Source organism: Phascolarctos cinereus, unplaced genomic scaffold (assembly GCF_003287225.1).
Source record: "Phascolarctos cinereus isolate Bilbo 61053 unplaced genomic scaffold, phaCin_HiC Scaffold_726;HRSCAF=1367, whole genome shotgun sequence".
Lineage (NCBI taxonomy): Eukaryota > Metazoa > Chordata > Mammalia > Diprotodontia > Phascolarctidae > Phascolarctos > Phascolarctos cinereus.
In genome coordinates, this window is record NW_027556098.1 from 65511901 (window position 1) to 65538503 (window position 26603).

General features: G+C 36.0%; 1 protein-coding gene across 1 annotated transcript in view; it reads left to right on the forward strand.

Moving 5' to 3' along the window:
- The window catches only part of CFAP47 (cilia and flagella associated protein 47), an 890592-nt gene that overhangs the window by 124031 nt on the left and 739958 nt on the right, over positions 1-26603 (forward strand). The window contains 5 exon segments of the mRNA XM_078146130.1: positions 7664-7826; positions 11821-11921; positions 12557-12583; positions 15577-15597; positions 16704-16863. Of these exon segments, the coding sequence (XP_078002256.1) occupies positions 7664-7826; positions 11821-11921; positions 12557-12583; positions 15577-15597; positions 16704-16863 (472 nt within the window).

Genomic DNA, 26603 nt, shown 5'->3' on the forward strand with positions numbered 1-26603 from the left:
CATAATGTCTCAGGCCCTTTTCTGTATCATCACTCCTACCTGACTTTTTACCTTCACCCCTGTTTCTTTGTGTATTTTGAGAAAGAAGTCTCTTTCTGGTCTCTCTGTTGTCCCTCTTTTTGCAGTCGTTGTGCTTGGCTTCTGTATTATTTACCCCTTTGCATTTCGGTCATCTTAGGTTTACAAGAGACAAATAATTTCCTCTGGTCTATTTTCTATCTAAGAATGTCTAAATTGCTTCTCTATTATTGAATATTCATATCTTTTCATGGATAGTAAAACTCAGATTGGCAATTATTAATGTTGGACTGCATCTTGAACACCATTATTCTTTGCAACACATAATTCCAGTCCCTTCAGCATTTTTGGTGGATATACAACAGAACTGCATTATTTGAATTTCTTTCCCTTTATATTTGAAGGTCTTTCTCATGGTTGCCTGAAGAATTTATTATTTCTCAAGGAATTGTTAAATGTAGCCACTATGTGTCTTTGTGTTTACAGCCTTGTGTTTTTTTCTGGAGGTGATCTATGGATTTCCTTGATTGACACTTTGTTTCTATCTTCAGAAGTTCTAGGTGTGTTTTTTTTCTATAATTTCTTGTATTATAACATTCACCTTTTTTGACTTGTTATCTTCTTCTGGAAGACCTGTAATCCTTACATTATCTCTACATGTCCTATCTTTAAGGTCAATATATTTTGCTTATATCAAAAACATTTTTTTGCTGTTATTAGTTTCTGCTTCTCCCAGAATGTCCTTCATATATACATATATATATATATATATGTGTGTGTGTATCTATATATATATATTTATATATTTATAATTCTAATTATTTGTCCTCTGTTTTGTTTCTCTAGTGATATTTCTCCTACAGATTCAAGTTTTTCTATTCTAATAACTATTTCTGTTGTGCAGGTCACAGATTCTGCTCTCACAATTCTCATTTCTCTTTTTAGCCATGTAGGACAGCATGTTGTGGTTCCATGCTCTCCTTAAAAATCCAGAGGGAGCTCTTCCTCATTCGGTGTTGTTGTTTTCATTTATTCTTCAGTATTTATTTATTTACTAGATCTGGAGGCTCTATTTTCCTTCTGTCTTCCCTACTGATTTATCTGCTTATGCTTAAAATCTTTAGGTTTTCTTCCTCTTGATTTGTTTTAGTAATTTCAGTCTTTTTTTTCCTCCCCTGTTTTTCCTTATTGCTCACTTTCTGAACACTTTCCCTCTGATAGTGGTTTTCTTAGGGGCTAGATTTCAAAGTGTCACAGCCTCCTCCTATGCTGAGCAATTCACAGCTCACCAGCCTGGGTCTCAGCTATAAAAGACTTTTGAGGGGAAAAACCTGTTACCAGCTGCATGCTGGGCTCTTTCCCTCAGTCTTAGTGAAGTGTCACATAGCCCCTCACACATGATGCCCTGCCCTCTTCTCTCTGTTCCACATTCTGACCCAGTGGTACAGAGCACTGGCATGCTGCTGCAAGCATAGCTTGAACAAAGTTTTACTGTTTGGAATTTGGATCTCCAAGCCACTAGGACAATGCGGGTGGTGGTATAGAGTTGAGTTCTATTCCAAACCCAGAAATACATTATGCCTTGTTCCTTACGGTCCTTTACTCTTCTGCAGAGCTCTGTTGCAGCACAGAATGCTACCTTCATGGTGGCTATTTGGGCTATTTATACAGTCTGAAGTTTGAATCTCATAGCACTGGAAAGAGGGAGGGGAGAACAGGTAATGTGGATGTGTTGCAAGCCCTTAAGTCATGTTGGCAAGTGAAACCTTGCTTCTTGGAGTGTGGTGGATGATGTGGGAGGGCATGCTGAATGAGCGTGAGTTAGCTATTAGTTCATGGAGTTTTTGGTCCCTACATCATGGAGACAATTTAAATTGTATTATCTCTGGAGCATAATTTCTGTTTTAGAGAGGTTTGAGAGGTTATGAGGATCAGAGAAAACATCTAGTCTTCCCTCTTGTTGGTCTCATGAGCCAGAGCATCTATTTACCCAATGTTCTAGAAGCATTTCTCTTACATTTTTAAAAACATTTTGCAAGTACTATTGTAACACTTGAGTTGCTCCATTGTTCACCTTCTTTTATCATTGTTTGTGACAAGTCAGTGTTAGTAATAAACTTTAGCCTACTTAAATCCCTTATATATCTCTTCATTGCTTCTTTGGCCGCAATTCTGATTCTTTAGAGACCATGGTGCTCCATCATACACAGTAACATAAAGAATACTGTCTCTGGAGAATATTGGTGTTTTGTGTAAGGAAGCAACTTGAAATGATTGAAAGTATTACAAAGTTTCTCACATCATGGCGTAATGAAATGAACACTGTTTCTAGAGAACCCCATTTTTGAATGACCCTAGCCTTACCACTTACCCCTTGTGTAACCCAAGCAAATAATTTAACATCTATGAAATTTCCTCATTTGTAAAATGAGGTTATTGGTCTGCATGAAGTCTGAGGTTTAAATATATGATCCTGTGACCTTTTTACTACTACAGACATACCTCAGAAATATTGCAGATTCAGTTCCAGACCACTGCAATAAAGTGAATATTGCAATAAAGTGAATCTCATTATTTTTTTGTTTCCCAGCATGTATAAAAGTTATCTTTATGCTATATTATAATCTATTATATGCAATACATTATACCTAAAAATTTTCATATCTTAATTAAACATACTTTTTTACTAAAAAAAGGCTAACCATCATCTAAACCTTCAGCAAGTTGAAATCTTTTTGCAGGTGGAAGGTCTTGCCTTGATATTGATGGCTGCTGATTGATCAGGGTGGTGCTTACTGAAGGTTGGGGTGATTGTTTTAATTTCTTAAAATAAGATAACAATTGAGTTTCTGCATTGATCGACTCTTCTTTTTACTTGAACACTTAACGGGCATTGTGGGGTTAGGGTTAGGGTTAGGGTTAGGGTTAGAGTGTAATTAGGGTTAGGGTTAGGGTTTAACTGACCCAATTTCAATTCATTATGTCTCAGGGAATAGGGTAGCCTGAAGAGAGGAAGAGGAATGGGGAATAGTTGATCAGTGGGGCAGTCACTACACATATAACATTTATTGATTAAGTTCCCCATCATATATGGTCATGGTTCTTGGTGCCCCAAAACGATTACAATAATAACATCAAATATCACTGATTGTAGATCACCATAACAGATATAATAATAATAATAATTAAAAAGTTTGAATTGTGAGAATTACCAGAATGTGACACAGAGACATAATGTGAACACATGCTATTAGAAAAATGATGTCAATAGACTTGCTCGATGCAGACTTGCCACAAACCTTTAATTTGTAAACAAAAACACATCTGTGAAGTACAATGAAACAAGGTATACCTATTCTAGGTACACATACTGATGGATGAACCTAATGGTCTCTTCATCTAATGACATATTAACCCCAGATGGAGTGACAAAGAGTCAGGCACAACTGAACAACAACATAGTCTTGAGTGACCAACATTCTTTACCTCTTTGGTTTTTATCGTATAGAACATTAGGTGGATCTAGTTCATAGGATCATAAATAGTTTGAATAGTTGGGAATCTTATTAAGGAGGTCCTTTCGTATTCTAGAGTTTGTTGCTATTAACATGCTCTAAAAACAAGCCTCTGGAGGACTTCCCCATTTACAAAGACTCTTTCTTCCATTTGTATTTTGTGCAATATATCCATTATAAATGTGGTCAATACCACTGGCAAGCATCCATTCTTTTTTTTGTCTTGCTAGGTGTTAATTATCAGGTTATTGACCAAAATTATCTTTGTGGTTGCATTTGCTGAGGAATTTTGTAACTGTAATGTGTATTTGAGTGACTCCTTGTTGGTGGAGATATTTTAAGGCATTGTTTTGTTTTGTCAAGCAAATTTTTCTTTGTACTCAATAAAATAACATCTTGTGTTCTCTACCCTTTTCAGTCACAGTAACACAGTTGCGTGACTGAGAAAATCTATTCCGTTGTAGAAAATTATTTGAATAAGCCTACTTGTTTCCTTCTTTTGTTTTCAACAAGCATGTCCTTATTTTGCATAAATAATTTTCCTACACATTTTATTGAGATATTTAAGTGTGTTCTGTGTCGGTAGTAATGGATTTTCTTTGTTATCTTTTTTTTGTAATAACAATAATGCTCATATTTTTTTCTGGTCATACTGTACCTTCTCCCTTTTAATTATATATCTTGAACATTGATCCTTCAATGATTTGAAAACTATGTTGCCTGCAACCATCACAAATTTATTCTAGGTGTATTTGGTTTGGTACAACTGCTCTTTGAACTGACTTGAAGGGCAACTTTCACTTCCTCCTCGTACATTAAATACCAGGTGTTAGAGTCCAATTATGACTGTTATGGACTCATTGATGGTAAAAAAAATCATTAGACAAATGCTAGCAAATATGTTGTATTTTTGTCTATTTATTATCTTCTTTCCAATTTCATCTATAAGTTCTTTTTGGAGTTATCTGACCTGGTTGAGTCTCATTCCAAGGTTTCTGCAGGCATATTTTCTTCTCCTTGGTTCTTTGATTTTTCTCTTATGAGACAATACTCCTTGATGGAGGTATTGGATTTTAACTGAGTCTTGAAGATTGAGTAAGATTTTTTTAGGCTGGGGAAAAGGAAAAGAAGTATTTATATAAGGAAGATGGCATGAAGAAATGCAAGGAGGTGGGAAAGCATGTTTCAAGAATAGTGAGTAAACTTGGCTTAAGCAGAGGGTTGATCTAGAAGAGTTATGGGAGATATGGCATAAAAGGTGATTTGATCAGTGATTATAAAGGAACTTAAATGCTTAACCATTAGAGACCTTATCCTGTAGATCAGTGGTCTCCTAAGTGAGAATGGCATGACTTACTCTAAGAGGGACCATGGTCTGACCCCAAGAAATATTTAAACAGTGTGAAAAGATGGGCAAAGTTACCATTAGGGAAATTTCTTCCCTCGCCCTTCTAGAATATACATTTCTTCTCCCCCCGCATCACCTCATGACTATGGGAGGGTCCCCCTGAAAGGTAGGTTCTGGCCTATGAGACAGTGACCAGTGAGTGTCACCCATTTCGTTGTTCATTTTGAGTGAGATAGAGTCTCACAGCATGAGCAGGAAGAGGAGAAGATGCAGGAAGGGATGGGCCATGATTATGTGAAGGCAGGGTCTGACTCTATTATCTTTTCCCCGAACCCACTCCTCTTTGAGACCTTCCTGTTTCTATCAAGGGAACTACCTTGATTTTTTTTTACCTGTTTACAACATGAGTGTCATCTTTGACTCTTCTCTCTCACTCACCTCACATAGCCAAATATTTGACAAATCTTATCTTTACAACATCTCTCTTTATTTCTCTGCTCTCACAGTCACCACTCTAATTTCGGATCTCATTACCTATTGCCTGAACTATTTCTAATTAGCCTTGCAGCTTCAAATCTCTCTTTCTCATTTCTTCAGTTCATCTTCTTCATAGCTGACAAAATGTTTTTGCAAAGCTCAAATCTGAACAAACTTGATTAGATAGATTGCAGTGTATTCTTATGTCAGAGATGGGGCTTGATTTTCTGGTTCAGATGCTGGTTCTTGATTAATACATCATGCTGCTTCTTACAATTGTTTTATAGAAAAGAAATCAATGCTGTAAATTAACATACTTGTGCTAATTTTATAAACAAAGTTTTTTTCTTGATTTTAATAGCATTTTATGTATATACTGTTTAATACACCATAATTGGTAACATTCATCCTGTACGTACCTGTTAATAAATGGTTTGTATTTCTAGTTTCATAGGCTTTAAATGACTATAAAATATAATGGTAGTGGACACAGAGAAAAATAACAACTAAACAATAATTTTATTCTTTACATCAGATTACTCCTTACCGTTTCAATGCCCCTGACTTTTTATTTTATAATTTTTATTTCATATCCATAATTTTCATCTGTTTTCTTTTTAAAAAATTATACTTTCTCTGCCAGTGCTACTCCATTTTGTTTGATGCCACTCAATTAATAATCGTGTTTGGAAGAAAGAAACCTAGGAGGTCATTTACTCTGACTCAGACCTGCACATATATAACCTGTATATCCTACCCACCAAGTGGTCATCTGGCCTTTGAGAACCTCTAATGAAGGGCAGTCTTCTTCCTCTATAGTCAATCTGTTCCATTTTTGCATATTTTGGTTGTTCTTTCTTTTTATCTGCTGCCTCCTTCATAGACTCCCCTTTGAATTTATGGTTTCTTCTATGATAGTTAAAAAAATTAAGATAGACTGAGGCACGAACTTCTGAGAATGATCAGTGTATTTGTAAAGTGTGAATTTACCAATAAATAAAACCCCACCTTCCTCAGCAAAACTAAGACCTTGCATGAAGGAGACAATTCTTTTTTATAGGTTTTGGGTGCACCAAAAATAAGAAGGTAATGTCATAGATCAAAGAAAATATGATTGGATGGATATTGGTAATGAATGCTAGCAACAACCCCCCCCCCCCTTTCCCTTCTGTGACTAAGAAACATTCATTGTTTGAATCCAGCTGTGTCGGCAAGGAGAGAGACAGAAAAACCAGAAATCCTTGAAGCATAACTTGGTGGTGTAATGATACTAGACTAGACTCCCTGGTGTCCATCTGCATCCTTCAAGGGTAACACATTCCCTTGACACAAGAATAGAATAGTGATTAATAGAGGGATTGGATTGTTAAGCTTAGCTCATTACTGGACAATTAAATTTCTGAATTAAGTTCAGAGACAAAGAATCATGACTTAGGCAGTTACAGGATAAAATCAATTAATTGTAAATAGGATCAATTAAAAAAAGAAAAAAAATCAATCTGATTATATCTCTTCTGTGCTTCTTTGAATCTACCCTGGGAAACTAATTATTGCTCCCAATCTGATCCTTTTAGAGTTTCTCCTCCCCTGTGTTCCCTTTCCTTTGTTATTACATCAGAATATGAATGAAAAATATTAGTTTAGAAATGGTAAACACCCTGCTTTGCTCCCTTCCTAATGCCCTCCCACTTGTATTCCACCTCATTGTCATTGCAGGTATATTTATATGACTTGGACATAACTCAAAAGTGAGAGGTCCTTACTCTCAAACATCAGTGTTAAATTCATCTATGAGATGGAATAATATTAACATAAAAGTACAGTTGAGTTATTCATCTTTAATTAAAACTTCTTGATCCTACTTACTTAATTTAAATTAAGGGCCTTAAATTTTTGGTGGGGAGGAGCTACATTTTATTTATTTGAAATCTTGAGACCATCTGAGGATGGGGAAGTTTACTGCTGCCTCTCTAACCAATAACTTGGTAAATCATGTAGAAAAAAATGTGTCTAATGTCTCCTCTTTGTTGATAATGCCCTTAAACTATAGGGAAGAGGACATGGAGGAGGTAGCCATTGAAAGGTTGATCAGATTGGATTCTGGAAACAGCTGGTTGTGGACCTCTGATTTGTCTTATTAACTTTAATTAATGAACAGGGCAAAATTTATTAAAATGATCAAAATCTATCCCTAAAGAAATAATTTAAATAGTATTAGAAAGTTTAAGGTATTAGTGTCACAAGATAATTTGTTACACAATGTATTTAATCACAAATAATATATACATATATTTTTGTCCCTTAGGTGGCAGCATATGACTTCAGTCTTCCAGTTAGTGTTAATTTCACTGAGTCATCAACACTCTCCTACCTTTGTTCTACAGCACAGTCTTTTGATACTCAGTGTTCTGCTTCTTTAGTTCCGCTAATAGCTCCACTGGTACCACCATGTAGTGTCAAAGCAATTGGTAGGTGAATTGAATGATTGGAACAAATTAAATTGAATGATTGGTTTTGGAAACAAAATATTTGAAATGTATAGAAACCTTAGGAATGCAATAAAATTTATATGCCAGACTTTAGAAGGAACAGAGGCTAGGTTATATGAGAGCTTTTTTCTAATATATGCCACAGTCATAATATAATCCATAGCAATGACTTCATATCATTAGTACAGACAGAACAGAGGATGTTCAGGTAGCTCACATCGGGTAAGTGTACTTAGTTACAATAATTTTTTTTAATGTAACTGCAGTTTTTTCTCTTTCAGTGTTTTAAAATGTACAATAAAGAGATTTTGGTTTTATATATCTTAAAAATTCTGTCATGCATTAAAGTCAATCAACAAAAATTTATCGTATCTACTATATGTAAGGCACTGTGCTAAACACTGGGGATACAAAGAAAGGTAAAATATAGCCCCTATTCTCAAGGATCCCACAGTCAAGAGGAAGCACATTCCCCTACCCATGGGCTACAGTCATTGCAAAGGCACAGAAATGGGAATTGGAGTGTTGTGTGCAAGGAACCTGAGCCAACTAGGTTAGTATGTTTGGTGGAAGGGAGTAATGCCTATAAGGCTAGTGAGGTAGGAAGCTATTTGGTTGTAAAGAAGAACTTGAGATGCCAAACAAGGAAGTTTATATTTGGTCCTAGGGGTAGCAGAAAACTACTGAAGTTCTTTGACTAAGAGATTGAGATGGTCAGACCTATGTACGAACAAATTAGTTTGGCAGTTGTGTGGAGGATAGATTAGGGTGAGTAGAAACTTGAGGCTGGGAGATAATTTTGAAGGCTATTGGCATAGTCCAGATTAGAGGAAATGAGGATATAAATCAGGGAAGTGGTTGGCATGAGTGTCAAAAAGGGGATGTTAGAAGAAATGTCATTCAGGTAGAAACAGGTAACTAACTAGATATATGGGCTAAATGAGAGTGAGAACTGAGGGATGACTGAGGTTGCAAACCTGTGTGACTGGGAGATTTGGTGGTATCTTTGACAATTATAGAGAAATTCAAAATGGGCATGAGCTTTGGGAAAAAGAGGCCTATGACACAATTAATTCAAAATGTCCAATATGGAGTTGGTAATGTGGGACCAAGCACTGGGGAGATATAGAGATTTGGGATTCATTATGTTAGAGACAATAACTGAACCCACAAATGTTGATGAACTCATCATGTAATATAGTGTATAGAGAAAGGAGAAGAGGACAGAGACTTTGGAGACATCCACAGTTAGTGACTGTGACTTGGAAGAAGATCCAATCAAAAGAGGTTGAGGAGGAATTGTTATTCATCTAGGAGGAGAACCAGCTGAAAGCAGTGTTTAAAAAACCTAGACTGAAGAGAGTATCCAGGAGAATAACTCGATATACAGTGTCAAAGGCTACAGGGCTCTCAAAAAGAATGAGGAGCTTTGACCTTAGAGACCTAGAATTTCTCAGACTCATAAAGTTACTTGTAAGCTGAATACATCCACCTTGAAAATGGTGTCTACCAAGAACAGAAAAAGACAGAAAGGGGACTATGCTAAAACTATCTAGTTGAGCCCTGTCTCTAGTTTCCATGTGGGCATTAGCATAATGACGTCTGTGTGGAGAAAGGCCAGTCTTTTCTAATCCCCCATGGGAAGTCTCCAAGTTATTCTATCTGGAAAGTCAATGGGAGAGAGTCATCTGCCAGGGAAATCTTCTTTTAACTGACATGGCAGTCTGCCCTTTTATTGTTGTCATGTCCCAGAAGTGAATGAAGGGGCTACTCAGGGTCTTCTGTGTCATATCAAAGAAAAAGCTCCTTTTAATGCTGAGCCACCATGTGGTAAAAATCACCCAGGAAGTTCGTCCTCCCTGAAGGACCCAATTGCTGATTCGTAGATATGGTCAGCCAGAAGAAGACAGGGGATATCTGTGCAAGCTTTATATTCCACACATTATAGATTGTAATTTTGGAGTAAGCAGTTTCAAATGAATGATGAAGTTTGAAGCCAGAATGGGGAGAAAGTTTGGAAGAGAGTAAGAGGAGAAGAAATATAAGCACCTCATGTAGATTGCTTTTTTATAGACTTTAACTGAAAAAAGGAAGGCAGATAGAGAGTGATAGTGTTAGAGTTGGAATTGGAGGAAGTGGGCGTGGTAGAATCTAGTGAGGGATATTTTTCAGGATGGGGGAAATAGGATGTTTATGTGTAGGAGGAAAGAAATCAGTATTTAGGGAGAGATTGGAGAAGACTGGAGGGGAATGGAATCAAGGGGTTGGTGTTGGCAAGTAGAAGGTCCATCGCTTCACTTGTTGCAAGTTCTTAAGTCAAAGAATGGATTATAAAACTATAAGTGTGAATATACTTATGCATACGTGCTATATTTCCTTTAATTTATGGTATAACTTCATTTGAAGTAAATAAGGTGCTTTTCTTCTAATTTTGTTTTCTGAATTTTATATGACTTTCCAACTTCAGCTTAGCGAACTTATGATTTTCAAAATAATGCATCTTTTTCAACTGAGTTAAAATAATGAAAAATTAAGTCACTGAATCAGAAGCACTGATTGTTATCTTGTCTTGCACATTATTATATTGTCTGGACATAATTATCACCTGAAATTACCTAAATCTTTGCATTCTGTGCTGGAAAGCTAAAATACCCAGAAAATTAAATGTAAATTTATCAAGTTTCTTGCTAAGGATTGCATACATACATGAGCTAATTTGAAGAAAAAAAGTTTGATGTGGGGCCTAAAATATAATAAGATTCATTAAAAATTTATTGTAATATTTCAAATCCTTAAGATTTAATTAATGTGAATGAATTCTCTTAGCTAGATCAGAACTCCTCTACTCCTTACTAGATGTCTATTTTCAGTTCCTTCATCTATAGGGTTATTAACTGGTGGCCAACCTTCTGATGGTGAACTTCTCTGAAGTTATCTGGGCTGGACCTTAATCAACAGCTTGTCATGTACTTGAAACAATTCTAGGCAGTTCTCAGCCTCAGCATTATTTTCCCCACCTCCCATATCCTGCTGTCTTTTTCTCTGTATCTCTTGCACAGACCACTTTTCTTTACTTATGCAGCTATCATTTTATTTTGAGCTGCCAACTCTTCTCACTTGGACCTTTCAATAGCCTCCTCATTGGCATTCCTGCCTCAAGTCTCCTCCTGCTCCAATGCACCGCATGGCTGCTGAAGTGATTTTCCTTAAGCACAGATCTGACCACGTCATCCCCTACTTAATAAACTCCAGTGATTCTCTATTACCTTAAGATAAAATACAGACAAATCTGTTTAGCATATAAAACCCTCTACTGTCATACATTACTCTTTTTACACTTTCTAGTCCTACCAAACTAGCCTCCTTGCTATTTATTCATCATACATCATGCTCCATCTCTGCTTTCACACAGATGTTCTTTATTTGTCTGGAATGCATCCCATCCTTGCCGCTATACATTCAAATTCCTAATTTTCTTCAAAGCCCAGCTCAAGAGTCTCTTCATATATGTGGCCTTTCTTGACATGACCATCTGTGAATGTGAATGCCTTCCTCTACACCAATTAACTTGGTCCTTTGCTGTATATATTTTGTATAGGCTTATATATGCTGGCTTTACTGACAGAATATAAACTCCATGAGCTCAGGGATGGTTCCATTTTTATCTTTGTATCCCCCACCTACTGGAGGATGTGTTAGCCCTAAGTCAGGCACCTAGTACAGTGCCTGACACAGGGCAGGCACTTAATAAATGCATGCTGATGGATTGATCACTGATAGGGTACAAAAATTAGTGGTTAGAAGGAAACTTTCAGGAATCTTGGGGGTGATATAGAAGTAAAACTATTCTGGTTCTAAGATTACATATTAAATATGCTTGGCTTGCATTTTTTCAATTTGAATGATACTTTGAAAATTAGTAATGTGCTGGTGTTATGAATTGTAAATATAATAAAATTTTCCTCTTTCTTAGTATTACAGCCACCACTGAAATTATCAAATACAGAATTTTCCTTTGAAATTCCTTTAAGTAATGTGACACTGGATTTTTGTAATGAAAACCAGAATAATCAGGTAAGCATACAAAATTAAGTCATTTTTATAGTAGTGTTTGAGTTTATAGCTTTTAATTTATTGTGTGAGCTTTTTAGTACTGCATAATAAAAGTGGTCTCCTTTGAGAAATTTTACCAAGTTTGTCATATACATACTAAATGAAGAAATTTATTAGTGTTGCTCCTAATATCTGCTTTAATATGTAAAGGAAAAAAGTGGATATTAAAAATATTCTAAGTATTTAATGAGACATGGTACCTACCATAAACGCAGGATAAATAAATATATATATGCATGTATGTATATATCTAGATATCTATATTTGAATTGGATCTGTGATTTCTTCATTAAAAGGAACTCATAGGGAAATTTCGGCAAGCCAACTTCCTCTACCAAAGCAGGTCCTGCTCTTGTGACTTATAGTCACAGATAGTTGCAACTTATATATATATATATTTTTAGAAGGGTTAAGTGACTTGCCCAAGGTTATACAACTAGTGAGTACCAGAAGCTGGATTTGAACTCAGGTCCTCCTGACTCTAGTGTCCATGCTTTATCCACTATGCCACCTAGCTACCCTTAGCAATTTATATGCTTAGAGAGGTTATATAATGTGTTAGATACAGAGGCATCCTTGGAGTCAAGAAGACCTAGGTTCAAGTCTTGCCTCTGACACATACTGTATGACATAGGAAAATAATTTAATCTTTCAGCATCCTAGGCAAACTTATAAGACCCTATATGGAATATGGAAACCCCATATGGAAACCCCATAATCTACATTATTATATTTTCCCATTGACATCCACTCACACATATAGGTGGAAAAAGGATTAAAAATTGTAAAATGCAGACTTATATTTGCCAAATAAACAATACATTAGCCCTATTTTATTCCCTCTCCCTCTGCTTTTCTGCCCCAACAGCTTCTGATTCTGCTTTAAGAAGAAACTCTTGAATATGGGAGTTAGTCTGCAGGAAAAAAAAATTAAAGGAGATAGTCCACTTGTGTCTTGTCTGTTCTGACATAGTTATCTCTTAAGTATTTATATTCTTTGATCTTTTAGTAGAATTTCATTCAGTTGGGACAATATGAATGAGTATTTAAGTTCCTCTGTTTTATCATGTGACTTAGGAGAACTGGCAGATCACAGTCTTGGAGCCAGAAGGGACCTCAGAGGCCATTTACTTAAACCTCCTCATTTTATATTTGAGGAATCTCAGTTCTAGGGAACTTAATTTGCCTAAGGTTGCATGGGTATTAAACATCAGAGGTGTGGTTTGAACTCAGATATTCTCAGTACAGAATCAGTGCTCTTTCCACTGTTATCATCCTAGTTTATAATTCTATTTATTTACTAGCTTTTTTTTTTTAATGAGAAGCATGGCATAGCGGCCAGAGGGCTGCCAGAAAGGTTTGGATCCATATCCAATCTCTGACACACACTAGCTGTCTGACTCTGGGTAAGTCACTAAATTTCTCAGTGCTAGGAGGCTTTCTAAGAATCTAAGGTGCAGAGAAGGTCCTGAGCTGTACTGCTGGAGGAAATTCCTCATTGGAAGCTCCCTGGACTAATGAAATCATAGATCTAGTTCCCATCCTGTTTTTTCTAATGTCATAGACATATATTAAAATTATTATGGGCACTGACTTTTAGAGATCATTAACTATCATTATAGGGTAAGTAGATGGCTCAATGGATATTGTGCTAGGCCTGGAGTCAGGAAGACTCATTTTCCTGAGTTCAAATCTGGCCTCAGACTAGCTATGTGACCCTGGGCAAGTCACTTAACCCTGTTTGTCTAGCTGGAGAAGGAAATGGCAAACCGCTTCAGTAGCTTTGCCAAAAAACCTCCAGAAGGAATCACAAAGAATCAGACATGACTGAAAAACCACACAATAACAACAACAAAAATATTATTACACACTAGACAACTATGTTAACTCTCAGATTTAAAAAAAAATCTTAGGAGGCATAAAGCAGGGAGGGAGGTAATTTCCTGTGGTCATTTTTAGGAGAGGGTTTGGGTGAAGTTTGGCAGTTGTGACCCTCCACTCTGTACATGTATCTTGAATAGACACTTTAGTGGCTGATGACCTGGACCTTGCATCAAATAGTAGGAGAATAGTGGACTGGATATTTTTGGGAAACTGTTTGATGGCCTCCAAGTTTTTCTTTCATTTATAAGAAAACATGGTTTGTCATGAGCTCTGTTCAAGAGATTAAAACAATTGTGAGATCACACATCCTTTTAAATATAAAAGAATAATGGGTATTTTTGGGTAACATTTTCAATCTTCAATGTTTTTTTTCTTTATTAAAATCCAGGCCGTTGAAAATAATCTGTATATCTCAGGAAATAATAATATATGGGAGAGAAGAGCTGAGATAATTTAGTATAGAATAAATATAATGTTAAATGTTTAAAATTATATATAACTCTGAAATTAAGATGTCAACTCTATACCTGAAGTCAGTCAAGTGTGTACTTTATTGCTGAATTCAGTAGTTGAAAAAAATCCATCTTTGTTCCACCCCCATGTTTAAATCAGTACCATTGGAAGAAAGCCTGTTTTGGTTATACTGATGGATTAGCTCTCAGAGTAACTAGTTCACAAAGACGGGAAATACCCTTCTTTCCACTTCGTGATATCTTTACAAAAAAATTTCTGCATTGACTATGCATGTCCAAAAAGATATGTCTTCATATGTCTGATGCTATCATCTGTCAGACAGGGGGTAGCATGCTGCATCATTGGTATTATGGAATCTTAGTAGATCATTGCATTGATTAGAGTTCTTAATTCTTTCAAAATTGTTTGTCTTTGCAATGTAGTTGGTATATTGTAAACCTTTCTTCTAATTCTGCTCACTTCACTCTATATAAGTTCATACACATCTTCTGAGGTTCCTTTGAAACTGTCACTTTTATCATTTTGTATAGTACAATTTTATTCCATTACATTTATATACCATAATTCATTCAGCCATTCCTCAATTGATGTGAAGTCTCTTAGTTTCCAGTTCTTTGACAGAATAAAGAGTTGCTATAAATGTTTTTTGGGGCAGCTAGGTGGTGCACTGGATAGACCCCAATCAGAAACTTGCTTCAAAGATTTTTCCCATTTAATCTGCTTCCCTTTTGATTTTAGTTGGATTTGTTTTGTTTGTTCAGAACTTTAACTTTATGTAATTGAAATTGTCCATTTTATGTTCTGAGATCATCTCTATCCATCAATAGATTTGAAAGGCAATTTCTTCCTTCCTCCTCTAATTTGTGATATCACTTTATGTCTAAATTATGGTTCTATTTTGAACTTCACTGAGAGGTTATTGATATTTTTCAGTAATAAGCAATTTGAGATCTTTGAGAGCATGGTTAAGCTTCCTAAATTCATCCAACCCAATCTCTTCTTCTTTCTCAATTTTTAGCTCAACTTAGTTTAATTCCTGTCCAAAATATACACATTTCTGGACAAACTTAATGAGCTGACTATTCAGCTACATGCTGTAATCTGGGTAATAGTCATTTTTCATTTCTCCTGCTTTTCTAGTGCAGGTGATTAGACCAATCTTTTCCCCAGTGTTAGGGAGAGCTCTGGAGAGATTTTGCAGAGTTTCAGGATTTGATGCAATTAATTTGCCCTCATCTATCAATAAAAGCTTTTGAAGAACCTTACTATCAACAGGAAGGCTTTCTTTTGTTTGAATTCTTTGTAGAACATCTTCTATGATACTGAAAACATATTAGGTGAACAGCTGCCTCCCTATTTGATACCTCACTTAATGTCAATACTTACCAGATTATTGAATAGTTAGCTATCTTCATAGTTGCATCTGTTATAGTCTTGTATAATTTTAATGTTTGCTTGGTATATATATGAGAGCCTTCAAACCAACATTTTGTTCTACAAAATCAAATCCTTCTAAAAAACAAATATTTAGTAAAGACATCTGGCTATTTTATACTCTAGACCTTTCAGTCCATTGTGTGTTCATAAAGGTTTGGTGTACTTCTGAAAATAATCTTGGAAACCTTGTTAGTTCTTGTCTTATGGTTTCACTAAAATATCCTTGATGAAGCAAAGACATCTTTGTATGTGTTTTGAATAGATGAAATTTATTTTTTTTAACATTTCCCAATAATATTTTAATCAAATGCTGGTCACACTTAGGAGTTTTGTAGCCTTTATAAGTTTGACATCTCTCTGTCTTAAAGGACCAGCCCCATCTACATAAAACGGGTACTGTTCTTACTACAGACACAGTTAGATAAAAAATTGAATAAGAACCCAAATTTCCTGAAGTTGCCATATTCACAGAGGCATAGGAGGCAATGAGCAAAGGCTAGAAAATAGGAGAGAGCAGATTGCAGAGGAGCATCCAGTTTGGCTGGAATATAAAATATTGGTTAAAACACTCACTCTGCCTAAGAATAATAGTTTATAATTTCTTGACTTGCCTCAATGATAACTTCATCCTTCAAAAGATAGAGAGAACCAATGAAATGAAGACAACCTACTTCACAGGGTGTTTGTGAGGAATGCATTTTGTAAACTTTATAAAGTTCTATATAAATTATGGCAATTATTTTTGTAACAGCAAACTTACAGATTATAAATCCCTGAGAATAACGTGCCACTTCTTTCTCTCTCCTTTTCTCTGTTATTTCTTCTTGTATATGCAACTACAATAACTCCCATTCTGGAGGATAAAAACATAATATTCAGAAAACTGAGAATTACTATATTGATTATCTTATTTCATTATGTAATTTCCTGAATTTTATGGTGTTACAGGTTCTTGACTTGACTAGCACATCAAAACAAGAGATATCCTGGACTTTGGACATTAATTATGCAGGCAAAAGAGTAAAAGATGGAACTTTTTCATTCAGTGTCCTTTCTGGTTCTCTTGCACCAGGTGAAACAAGAAGCATTTTCTTAAATTTCTGTTCAAGTAAGTATTTCTTCCTCTGTTGTTGGCATTTCCTTAATATTATCCAACAGTTCATCTGTTCTCAGAGCTTAGAGATGCAATATGGTAAGGGAGAAAGAGTCATGGGGTCTGGGTTTGAATTTGGTATTTGTAACTTACTACCTGTATGACCTGTGGTGAATCATTTAACCTTTTGGGGCCTCAGTTTCTTTATCTATGAAATGAGGGCTTTGGATTTCATCACCATGAGGGTCCCTTTCAGCTGTATATCTGTGATCTTACCTTTTACAATAGAAAAGCCTCCATTTTAAATGGAGATAATAAAAAAATACATTGTAGATAGATAGATAATTATTATTTATGACATTTGTTAAAGGCTTAGTATGAGCTAGGCATTGTACTAAGCACTAGAGAGACAAATAAAAGTGAGCAAGATGGTCTTTATCCTCAAGGAGCTTACATTCAAGAGAACCTAATGCATGAAAGGGAACAGGAGAACAGAGGTGAAGGACGGGAAGAAGAGTGTCTGGGTGGCAATAATGTAGTGAGCTAAAAAAAATTCTAAAGGGTCTAGAATGAGTCAGGTGAAGAATTGCTGAAGCCCTTCTTAAAATTTTTGTCCTTGGGAGGTAGTCACTGATGAGAGGAGGGTTCTAGGACTGAGGTGTCTCAGGGGGGCAGTTAAGGAGAAGGAAGAAAATTCTGAAGAGTGAATTTGCACTGAATGAAGATAATCAACAATAAGGATAATTTTCCCATGGTTTATTTATTAATTAATGAACTCAGTACAGACTTGGCAATGTTTTATTAATTTATGCAAATGTAGAAGTTTGTTTTACATTTTTTGAAGGAATCACCAAAACCAAACCTTTGGTTTTGGTCATTCTGTTTAATTATTTCATTGTCTCTATATATTCCAGTGTCTCTTTATTTATATTACTGTGTGTTTCCATGTGAATGGACATGAGCCATGGTCATCATGATAATAAATTTAATTTACTTTTTTTTCAGATTGTTTGGAATATCTTTGAAAAATATCTTTTATTTTCCTACTAGATAGCTTCTTGACTCAGCGTTCCAGACTAGTCTGATTGAAAATATCTGGATTTGGGCAGCCTATTCGCTTGTAGGACTTGATGAAATTGCTATTTAGTATTTTATTATCCTCTCAATACTAGTGATATTCACTTAGAGAATAGTATAGTTGTCCTTGATTTGAAGAGCTTTTGCTTGATGATATTTCATTATAATGTTTTCTGTGGGAATTTTGTCTGCGTTCTTTAAAACTCTAGTCTTTTAAAAAAATTTATTTTTGGGGGTAAGGCAATTGGAGTTAAGTGACTTGCCTAGGGTCACACAGCTAAGGCTGGATTTGAACTCAGGTCCTCCTGACTCCAAGGCTGGAGCTCTATCCACTGTACCACCTAGCTGCCCCTCTTTTCTTTAGTCTTGAAAAGGTTTACTTACAACAATATTGATTATTTTCATCAATTCAATTGAGGACATCTTTGTTATATGCCAATTCTATGTAAGCTATGGAGTTAGGTACTAGAAAATATTTCAAATTGTCCAAGGTATTATCATGAATCAGAATTATTGGCTTTCGGGTCTATTTGTTAGGGAGGTATTTTGATAAAATAGACTAATATGTTCAATATTATTCTAATCCTATCTTATGCATCAGTAAAGATGTTAATAATTGCTGAAGATTTACTTTTGAACTCTCTTCTCAAGGATATCTTTCCCTCACTCAAGTCCTTTCCTTTTCTGGTCAGATTATTGTCACTCTCCTCTAATACAGGATGGCTATACCACCTCCTTTGCCCTCTTTTTTCCTGAATATGCTAGACCACTTTTCTTCTTTAAAATTAAAATTTTGGGGCGGCTAGCTGGTGCAGTGGATAGAGCACCAGCCCTGGATTCAGGAGGACCTGCGTTCAAATCCGGCCTCAGACACATAACACTTACTAGCTGTGTGACCCTAGGCAAGTCACTTAACCCCATTGCCTAACCCCCCCCAAATTAATTTTTCAAATAAATAAAAATTAATTTTTTCCTCTACCATCTGGTTCCTGTTTGATAAAAAGAAAAACTAAGCTTTATTGCAAATATGCATAATCAAGTGAAACAAATTCCTGCATTGTCCTTAAAGCTTAAATAGGACTAAGACTTTCAGATATCCTTTAAATATTCAACCTATACTTTAAGACTTTTTAAACAGCCAGAATATGTCTCAGCCCACACCTTGAGACTTTTCTGTCAGGAAGTTTGTAGCATATTTAATTATGGAATCATTGTTAGCTACCCTATTGATCAGATCTCTTAATTCTTTTGAAAGTTGTTTGCCTCTACAATGTTGTTATAGTATAAATCATTTTCCTGCTTTTGCTTAATTTACTCTGCAACAGTTTATAAAAATCTTCCAAGTTTTTTTTTTCTGGAGTCATTTCCTTAATTTCTTATAGCACAATAGTATTCCATTGTATTCCTATACCATAGTATGTTTAGCCATTCCCAAATTTGTAGACAACCTCTTGGGTTCTAGTTCTTTGTTCTAGGTGCTTTTCCTCTTTCTTTGATCTCTTTGGAATATAGCTCCACCAGTGGCATTTCTGGGTCACTGTATGCACAGCATAATAACTTTTTGGCCACTGTTTCAAATTGCTTTCCAAAATGTTGGACCAATTCACAGCTCCACCAATAATGTATTAATATGCCTGTTTTCCCACAACTCATTGAACATTTGTCATTTTACTTTCTTTTAACTGCCAATATGATGGGTGTGAGGTGGAATCTCTGAGTTGCTTTTCACATTCCTCTAATTATTATTGAGTTGGAGATTGCTATAGATAGAATGACTTTCTTTCTTTGAAAACTGCTTGTTCATATCCTTTGTTCATTTATCATTTGGAGAATGGCTCTTATTCTTATACATTTCAATCAGTTCCTTATATGTTTTGGAAATGAAATCTTTGTCAGAGAAACATGTTGTAAAGATTTTTCACATTTAATTGCTTCCCTTCTAATTTTAGCCGTATTGGCATTTTTGGGGGGCAAAATTCTTTCAAATTTTATATAAACAAAATTGTCCATTTCATCTTCTGTGATTCTGTTTCTTCTTTGTTTGGTCAAGACCTGCTCTGCTATTAATAGTTATGAAAATAAGTTCTTCTATGCTCCTTTAATTTGTTTATGACATTACTCTTTTTGTCATGTACCTATTTGGAGTTTATCTTGGTAAATGGTGTAAGATTTTGTTAATGGTGGAACAAACATTCCAGAGAGGGTTGAAAGGGTCAGTAGTTTTGGAGAGAGACATTGCTGGAGAATAGTCGAGGGGGATGGGAGTAAAGAATCACTTATATATTAATAAACTGGGATTCAGAATCACTGAGATGAGGATAGCATATGGGGATGGGAGTATGCTGACCATTGAGGAGTGAGTCCAGGTAAAACATCTTTTGTTTTAGAGAGGTCAACTGAGGGAGGAAGGTGATTATACTATTTAAGGTCTCCCCTTGAGATACAAGCTCTTGGCAAGTGGTGATGTTATCTTTATGAAGCCCAAGAGGCCCACTTCATTGAAGTGGGAGATGGGAATGACTGAGGATGGCTTCTGGAGCACTGGAGAAGGTCTCTGAGTGAAGTTTAAATCCTGGGTCCATACTGGACTCTGGTTTCTGAAGAGTTCCTGGAGGGAAGACAAAGGATGATGGTTTGGGATTGTAGCCTGGCCCCAGTGCTATGCAGGGTGTACAGGCTTCCCTGGAAGATACTTGTAGTTAAGAATAACCCCTCTATCAGTGCAGGTCATTATCTTTTCCATAATTTGTGGTATCTGAGTTGACTAGAACACTGAGAAGTTAAGTGACTTGCTTAGAGTCACATAGTATGTGTCAGAGGCAGATTTTTTTTTAAGGCAATTGGGGTTAAGTGAATCACCCAGAGTCACACAGCTAGTAAGCGTCAAATGTTTGGTCTTAGGCTGCATTTGAACTCAGGTCCTCCTGAATCCAGGGCCGGTGCTCTATCCATTGCTCAACCTAGCTGCCCCCAGAGGCAGATCTTGAACCAAGGTGCTCCTAGCTTCCAGTTCAGCTCTCTGTTCACTATATTACATTGTCTATCTGCTTCTACATACATATAATTAAGTATAATACGTATCATATATGATAAGTGTGTCAGAGAAGAACAAAGTAAAGGACTTTGTGAGGTCTGGGGAGGGGAAGTCATTATATTCAGGAGTTATGTAACTTCTTTTTTGATCTTTTGATTTATTTAAGACTGATATTCATTACTTTACATAGTATTTGCATCTGAGTAAAGTTGGTAATAAAATGAATTTCTGAAAGGAATTTTCTTATTTCCTCATCTACATTTGTTAAAATCTTACTCTTATTTAAAAGCTCAGTTCAAATTGTATCTTCTGTCCAAATGATCAATGAGTTGTAAAGGACATCATTTCAGTAATATGTTTTTGCTTGGAATCCCATGATTTTCTTTTGCTTTCCGTAGGTACTTTAAAGCCTCTCACCTTCAAAAGTTTCACATTCACATGAGGCTGTATTTTTCAACTTCCTGTGCTGGTCCTAGATAGCCTATTCAATTGACTATTAAGTGTGCATTTGTATCTTTAGCAGAGTCCACTATTCTGCTGTATAATTCAATTAGTTAATTCACTCTTGCTTCCTAAGTAACTTCAAAAACCATACACTTATTCCAACTTCTTTTTAAAAAATCTCTTCGGGTTCTTGAATGGTGCTCTTATCTTTCTTTACCTCTCCTCTCAGATTTATTTTAACATATTGTCTTCACAGGTATGAGAAGTAGCAGCCCTGAATATATTCCTTGGGCAAATGACTTCACCTCTACACTTTGCCTCAGGTCCTCTGTATCTATAAAGGGAGCATTATAGAATCTCATCACCTACAAGGTCCCGAAGAGCTGGTGTTACCAGCTCCTTGGGAGAAAATACTGAATGAAGTCAATTATAGATAGAACTTTTGTTGTAATCTCACCACATTCTTCTCGTTGACTTGTTAGCCTTTTTCTTGCCTAGAGAAGAAAATCTCAATGCTTCTTTTTATGCCAGAAGGAAGTTCTGGATAACATAAGCAGAGAGCTTTCTAAAGAGGTGAAATATTAAATCCCGTAGTAGAAGAGAAAGACAGACCTCTAAGGAAATCAGACTTAGCATCATGCCTGGGTGGCAAGATCAAGGTCCATGACAAATGTCTACTTTTCTTTGTTGGCAAAATTATATGTTGGGTCCATAGGATTTTTTTTCCTGATGGCCAGTTTCATTTGACCTACACTCCCTTTTCCTGTCTCTTTCATTCTAACAGCAGCAAACTTAAATAATAATGTTCCTCCTCACCTCCCTATTGTTGTGGTTCAATGTCTCATTCTTTGTGATACCATATGAAGTTTTCTTGGCAAAGACACTGGAGTGGTTTGTCATTTCTTTTTCCAGTGAATCAAGGCAAAAAGAGGTTAAGTGACTTACCTGGAGTCACTCAGCTAGTGAGTGTCTGAGGCTGGAGCTGCCTCCATATTACTATCTTTTTGAAAGAAGAAAAAGTAGAAATTATGAAATTATATCTTTGATCCTAATAATTTATGAGCTGATGAAAGTGTTACTTCAGGTCTAAGCACCCCTCTTTTTAGTAAAGGGAAAGAATAACTAGCTAGCTAATGTAGCATAATAATTGCTGACATTTCTGTGATACTTCAAAGCTCACAAAGTACCATATAGTGATTATTTCATTTCCCTTTTTTTCTTTGTGTGTGTATGTGTGTGTGCATGTGTGTGTGTGTGTGTGTGTGTGTGTGTGTGTGTGTATGGCAGGGTGGCATAATCTATAGGGACCAACTTTGTTGCCAGAACTTTTTTTGTTCAGTCATTTCTGACTCTCTACCACTCCATTTTGTGGTTTTCTTGGCAAAGATAATGGAGTGTTTAGTCCTTTACTTCTCCAGCTCATTTTACAAATGAAGAAACTGAGGCAAACAGGGTTAAGTGACTTGGCCAGGGTCGTGCAGGTAGTAAGTATCTGAGGCTAAATTTCAACCCACATCTTCTTGACTCCAGGCCTGGTGCTCTATCCAGTGCACCACCTAGCTGCCTTATTTAATTTACTCTTAACAGTAATCTTGTAAGCCAAGTCCTGTAGATACCATTATTCCTATTTAACAGATGAGAAAACCAATAGAGGTTCAGTGACTTGCCTAAGGTTACACAGTTTGTAAGTATCTGATGTCAGATTTAATCTCATCTTTCTCTTGACTTAAGTCCAACATTGTTTTCACTACACCATGGTATTTGGATAGGAGGGTTCTACAGAGTGATTGAGGGTGGCTTCAAGGGAAGTATAGAATATTGGGAAGAAAATTGAACTAGAAATCAGAAGACCTGGTTTCTAGTCCTTCCTCTATCACCAGCTAGCCAGCCATGTGACCTTGGGCAATTCATCCTCTTTATGTCTCAGTTTCCTAACTTGAAAAATAAGGGCATTTGGAATAGATGAAATCTGATGTGCCATTCAGCTTTAACCTTTTGTGATTAAGAGGTATTCCTGATTTCACTGTAATTTCATTAGTAGTCAAGCAGCTACTAAAGATATAGAAATTGAAAGGGAGTTGTGGAAAATTTATAGGGGCTCATTCTACTTCAGAAAACTTCTTTGAGCTTTTGCTTTATCTGTAGTGAAAATATGCATTGAGACATTTAGAGGCTTAATTTTAATAAAATGAAATTTCATTGAGTGATTTACATCAAAGCTAGGATGCTTAGTATTCTCAGAAGCCTAAAGAACTGGGCTTTTAAAATCTGCTACTATCATCTAATATGTAGTATATGCTAGCTTGTAGTTTTCTTAATTTTAAAGCTTGGGGCAATATAAAATTAATTTATTCTCTTGCTTCCCATTCTGCATCTTGTATTACCTTATTAGGTAAGATACTTGTTTTCCATTTAAGGAGATCATTGCCTATTTAACATAATTATTTTAAATTAACAAAATCCAAAATAGTAAATTACTTTGTAAAACTCAATAAAACAACCCCTAACTTCTTAGAATAGTCTGTGTTCCAGTATTACATATAAGAAAAAAGAAACATATAATTTTTGTTCTTGGAAATTCTGGGACAGGTGGCAAATTAAGTCCCCAAAGGGCAATTATTTCAAACTTCCTAGAATTCTAGAAGTATCACTAAGGGGTTAGGATGATTTTTCTAATGCTATTGGCTCAAGACCTTACTCAATTGAATTCCTTCATATCAATCACCAGTGTGAGTTAATATCTCCTCAATATCATTGTTAGCAGGATTAGCACCATTCTATCAATTAACTAGTTTCCTCCTCAATATCAATTAGCTAATTAACATCAATTAGCTTTTACTGTGAATACATAATGAGAATGAATTTTTAAAAATCTCTCCCTAATCAGGTCAAAATTCTCCTGCCACATTGTCCTCTAAGAGAGCGTTCACTTAAAGCAGTTGCTACATAACATTTACCCCACAGTTCCCTTTTGAATGCCATATAGCTGATGGATGGAGTCACTCCCTTGCTTTCAGGACACAGCATATCATTGTTGGGATGACCCACTCATGGGCTGGATCAAGCAGATTGCTCCTCAGGGCTGCCTCCTTCCCAGGCTTGGCCTTGGTATATCTGGTAGTTCTTCTGTCCCGTGACAATCTCACAAAGCCCCATAACAAAGGAAAGATGACAGAGGATGAAGTCTTATCTCAGATGCAGCCACGATCTCATGGACTGGTTGGGTGAGGTTAGGGGAAGGGCATTTAACTTCCACCCACTGGCCCTCCAGGACTCAGAGTCATCCTTATACCTCATATCCAGAAAAATAGAGAAGAGAGTGATTTTCTGCTTTGGAATCTTATATGCACTCTAGGTTCTGGCTAGGCAGCCAACTGAAAGACCTTTTCTTCACCAAGGACAAGAAATAGTCACAGAATACATGAAAATGCTCTGAAGTGGAGAGCCATGGAATGAAGTCCTTCATTCTATGTCATCACACACTATTTTTTTTTAGGCAGTTGGGGTTAAGTGACTTGCCTGGAGTCACACAGCTAGTGAGTGTTATGTGTCTGAGGCTGGATTTGAATTCAGGTCCTCCTGACTCCAGGGCCGCTGCTCTGTCCACTGTGCCACCTAGCTACCCCAACACCACACAGTTTTAAAGGCAGGCTCAACAAACATGCATTTTCCTACGAGTGGGATTTCATTAGCCAGTCCCTGCATTAGACTCTGCTTCTCCAATCCCCATTAAAAAATGCTGTCCTCTAACTTAATTTTTTTCTTCAATTCCAAATTCTCTTCTTCCCTACAGCCTCTCCCCAAACCATTAAGAAAGCAAGAAATAGGATACCCTTTGTACATGTGAAGTCATGTAAAACATTTTTATATTAGCTATGTTGCAAATAAAAACCAAGAAAAATAAAGTGAAAAACAATATGCTTTCATCTGTACTCAGAGTTCTTCAATTCTCTTTTTCATCATGTGTCCTTTGGAATTGTTGTGGATCATTATATTGATCAGAGTAGCTAAGTCTTTCACAGTTGATCATCATTACAACATTGCTGTTATTGTGTACAATGTTCTCCTAATTCTGCTCTCCTCATTTTGCGTCAGCTCATATGAGTCTTCCTAGGTTTTTCTGAAACCATCCCCTTCATTATTTCTTACAGTACAATAGTAGTAATCCATCACAATTGTATATGATACTTTGTTCAGCCATCCTCCCAATTTATGGCCATTTCCCCAAGTTCTAATTCTTTGCCACCACAAAAAGAGATGCTATAAATATTTTTGTGCATATGGGTCATTTTCCTTTTCCTTTGACCTGCTTGGGGTACAGATCTAGGTAACAGTATTACTGGGTCAAAAGGTATGCACAATTCTTATAGCCCTTCGGGCATAGTTTCAAATTGTTCCCCAGAATAATTGGACCAATTCACAGCTCCACCAACAGTTCACTGGTATACTTATTTTTCTATATCCCCTCCAGCACTTGTCATTTTTCTTTTCTGTCATCTTAGCCAGTCTGATGGGTGTTAAATGGTACCTCAGATTTGTTTTAATTTGTATCTTTCTAACTATCAGTGATTTAGAGAATTTTTAGTGATTATTAATTAGATTTCTTATTCTGAAAACTGCTTGTTCATACCCTTTGACAGTTTATCAATTGGGGAATTGCTCTTTTTTTTTTTTTACAAATTTGATTCGGTTTCCTATATATTTGAGAAATTAGACCTTTATCAGAGACATTTGCTGTAAAATTTCCAGTTTCCAGTTTTCTAATTTTGGCTGCATTGGTTTTGTTTGTGCAAAAACTTTTAATTTAATGTAACCAAAGTTACCCATTTTACATTTCATGATCCTCTCTATCCCTTATTTGGTTATGAACTCTTCCCATATCTATAGATCTGACAGGTAATTTTTTTCCCCATGGTCTTCTAATTTGCTTATGATATTACCCTTTATATCTAAATCATATATTCATTTTGTGCTTATCTTGGTATATGGTAAGAGATGTTGGTCGATGCTTAGTTTTTGCCAGGTGGCTTTCTAGTTTTCACTGCAGTTTTTGTCAAATTTTTGTCAAATAGTGAGTTCTTGCTTCAATAGCTTAGGTCTCTGCATTTATCAAACACTAAGTTACTGTGGTCATTTATTTCTGTAAAGTCTGATCCATTTCATTGATCAACCACTTTATTTCTTGTCCAATACCATATTG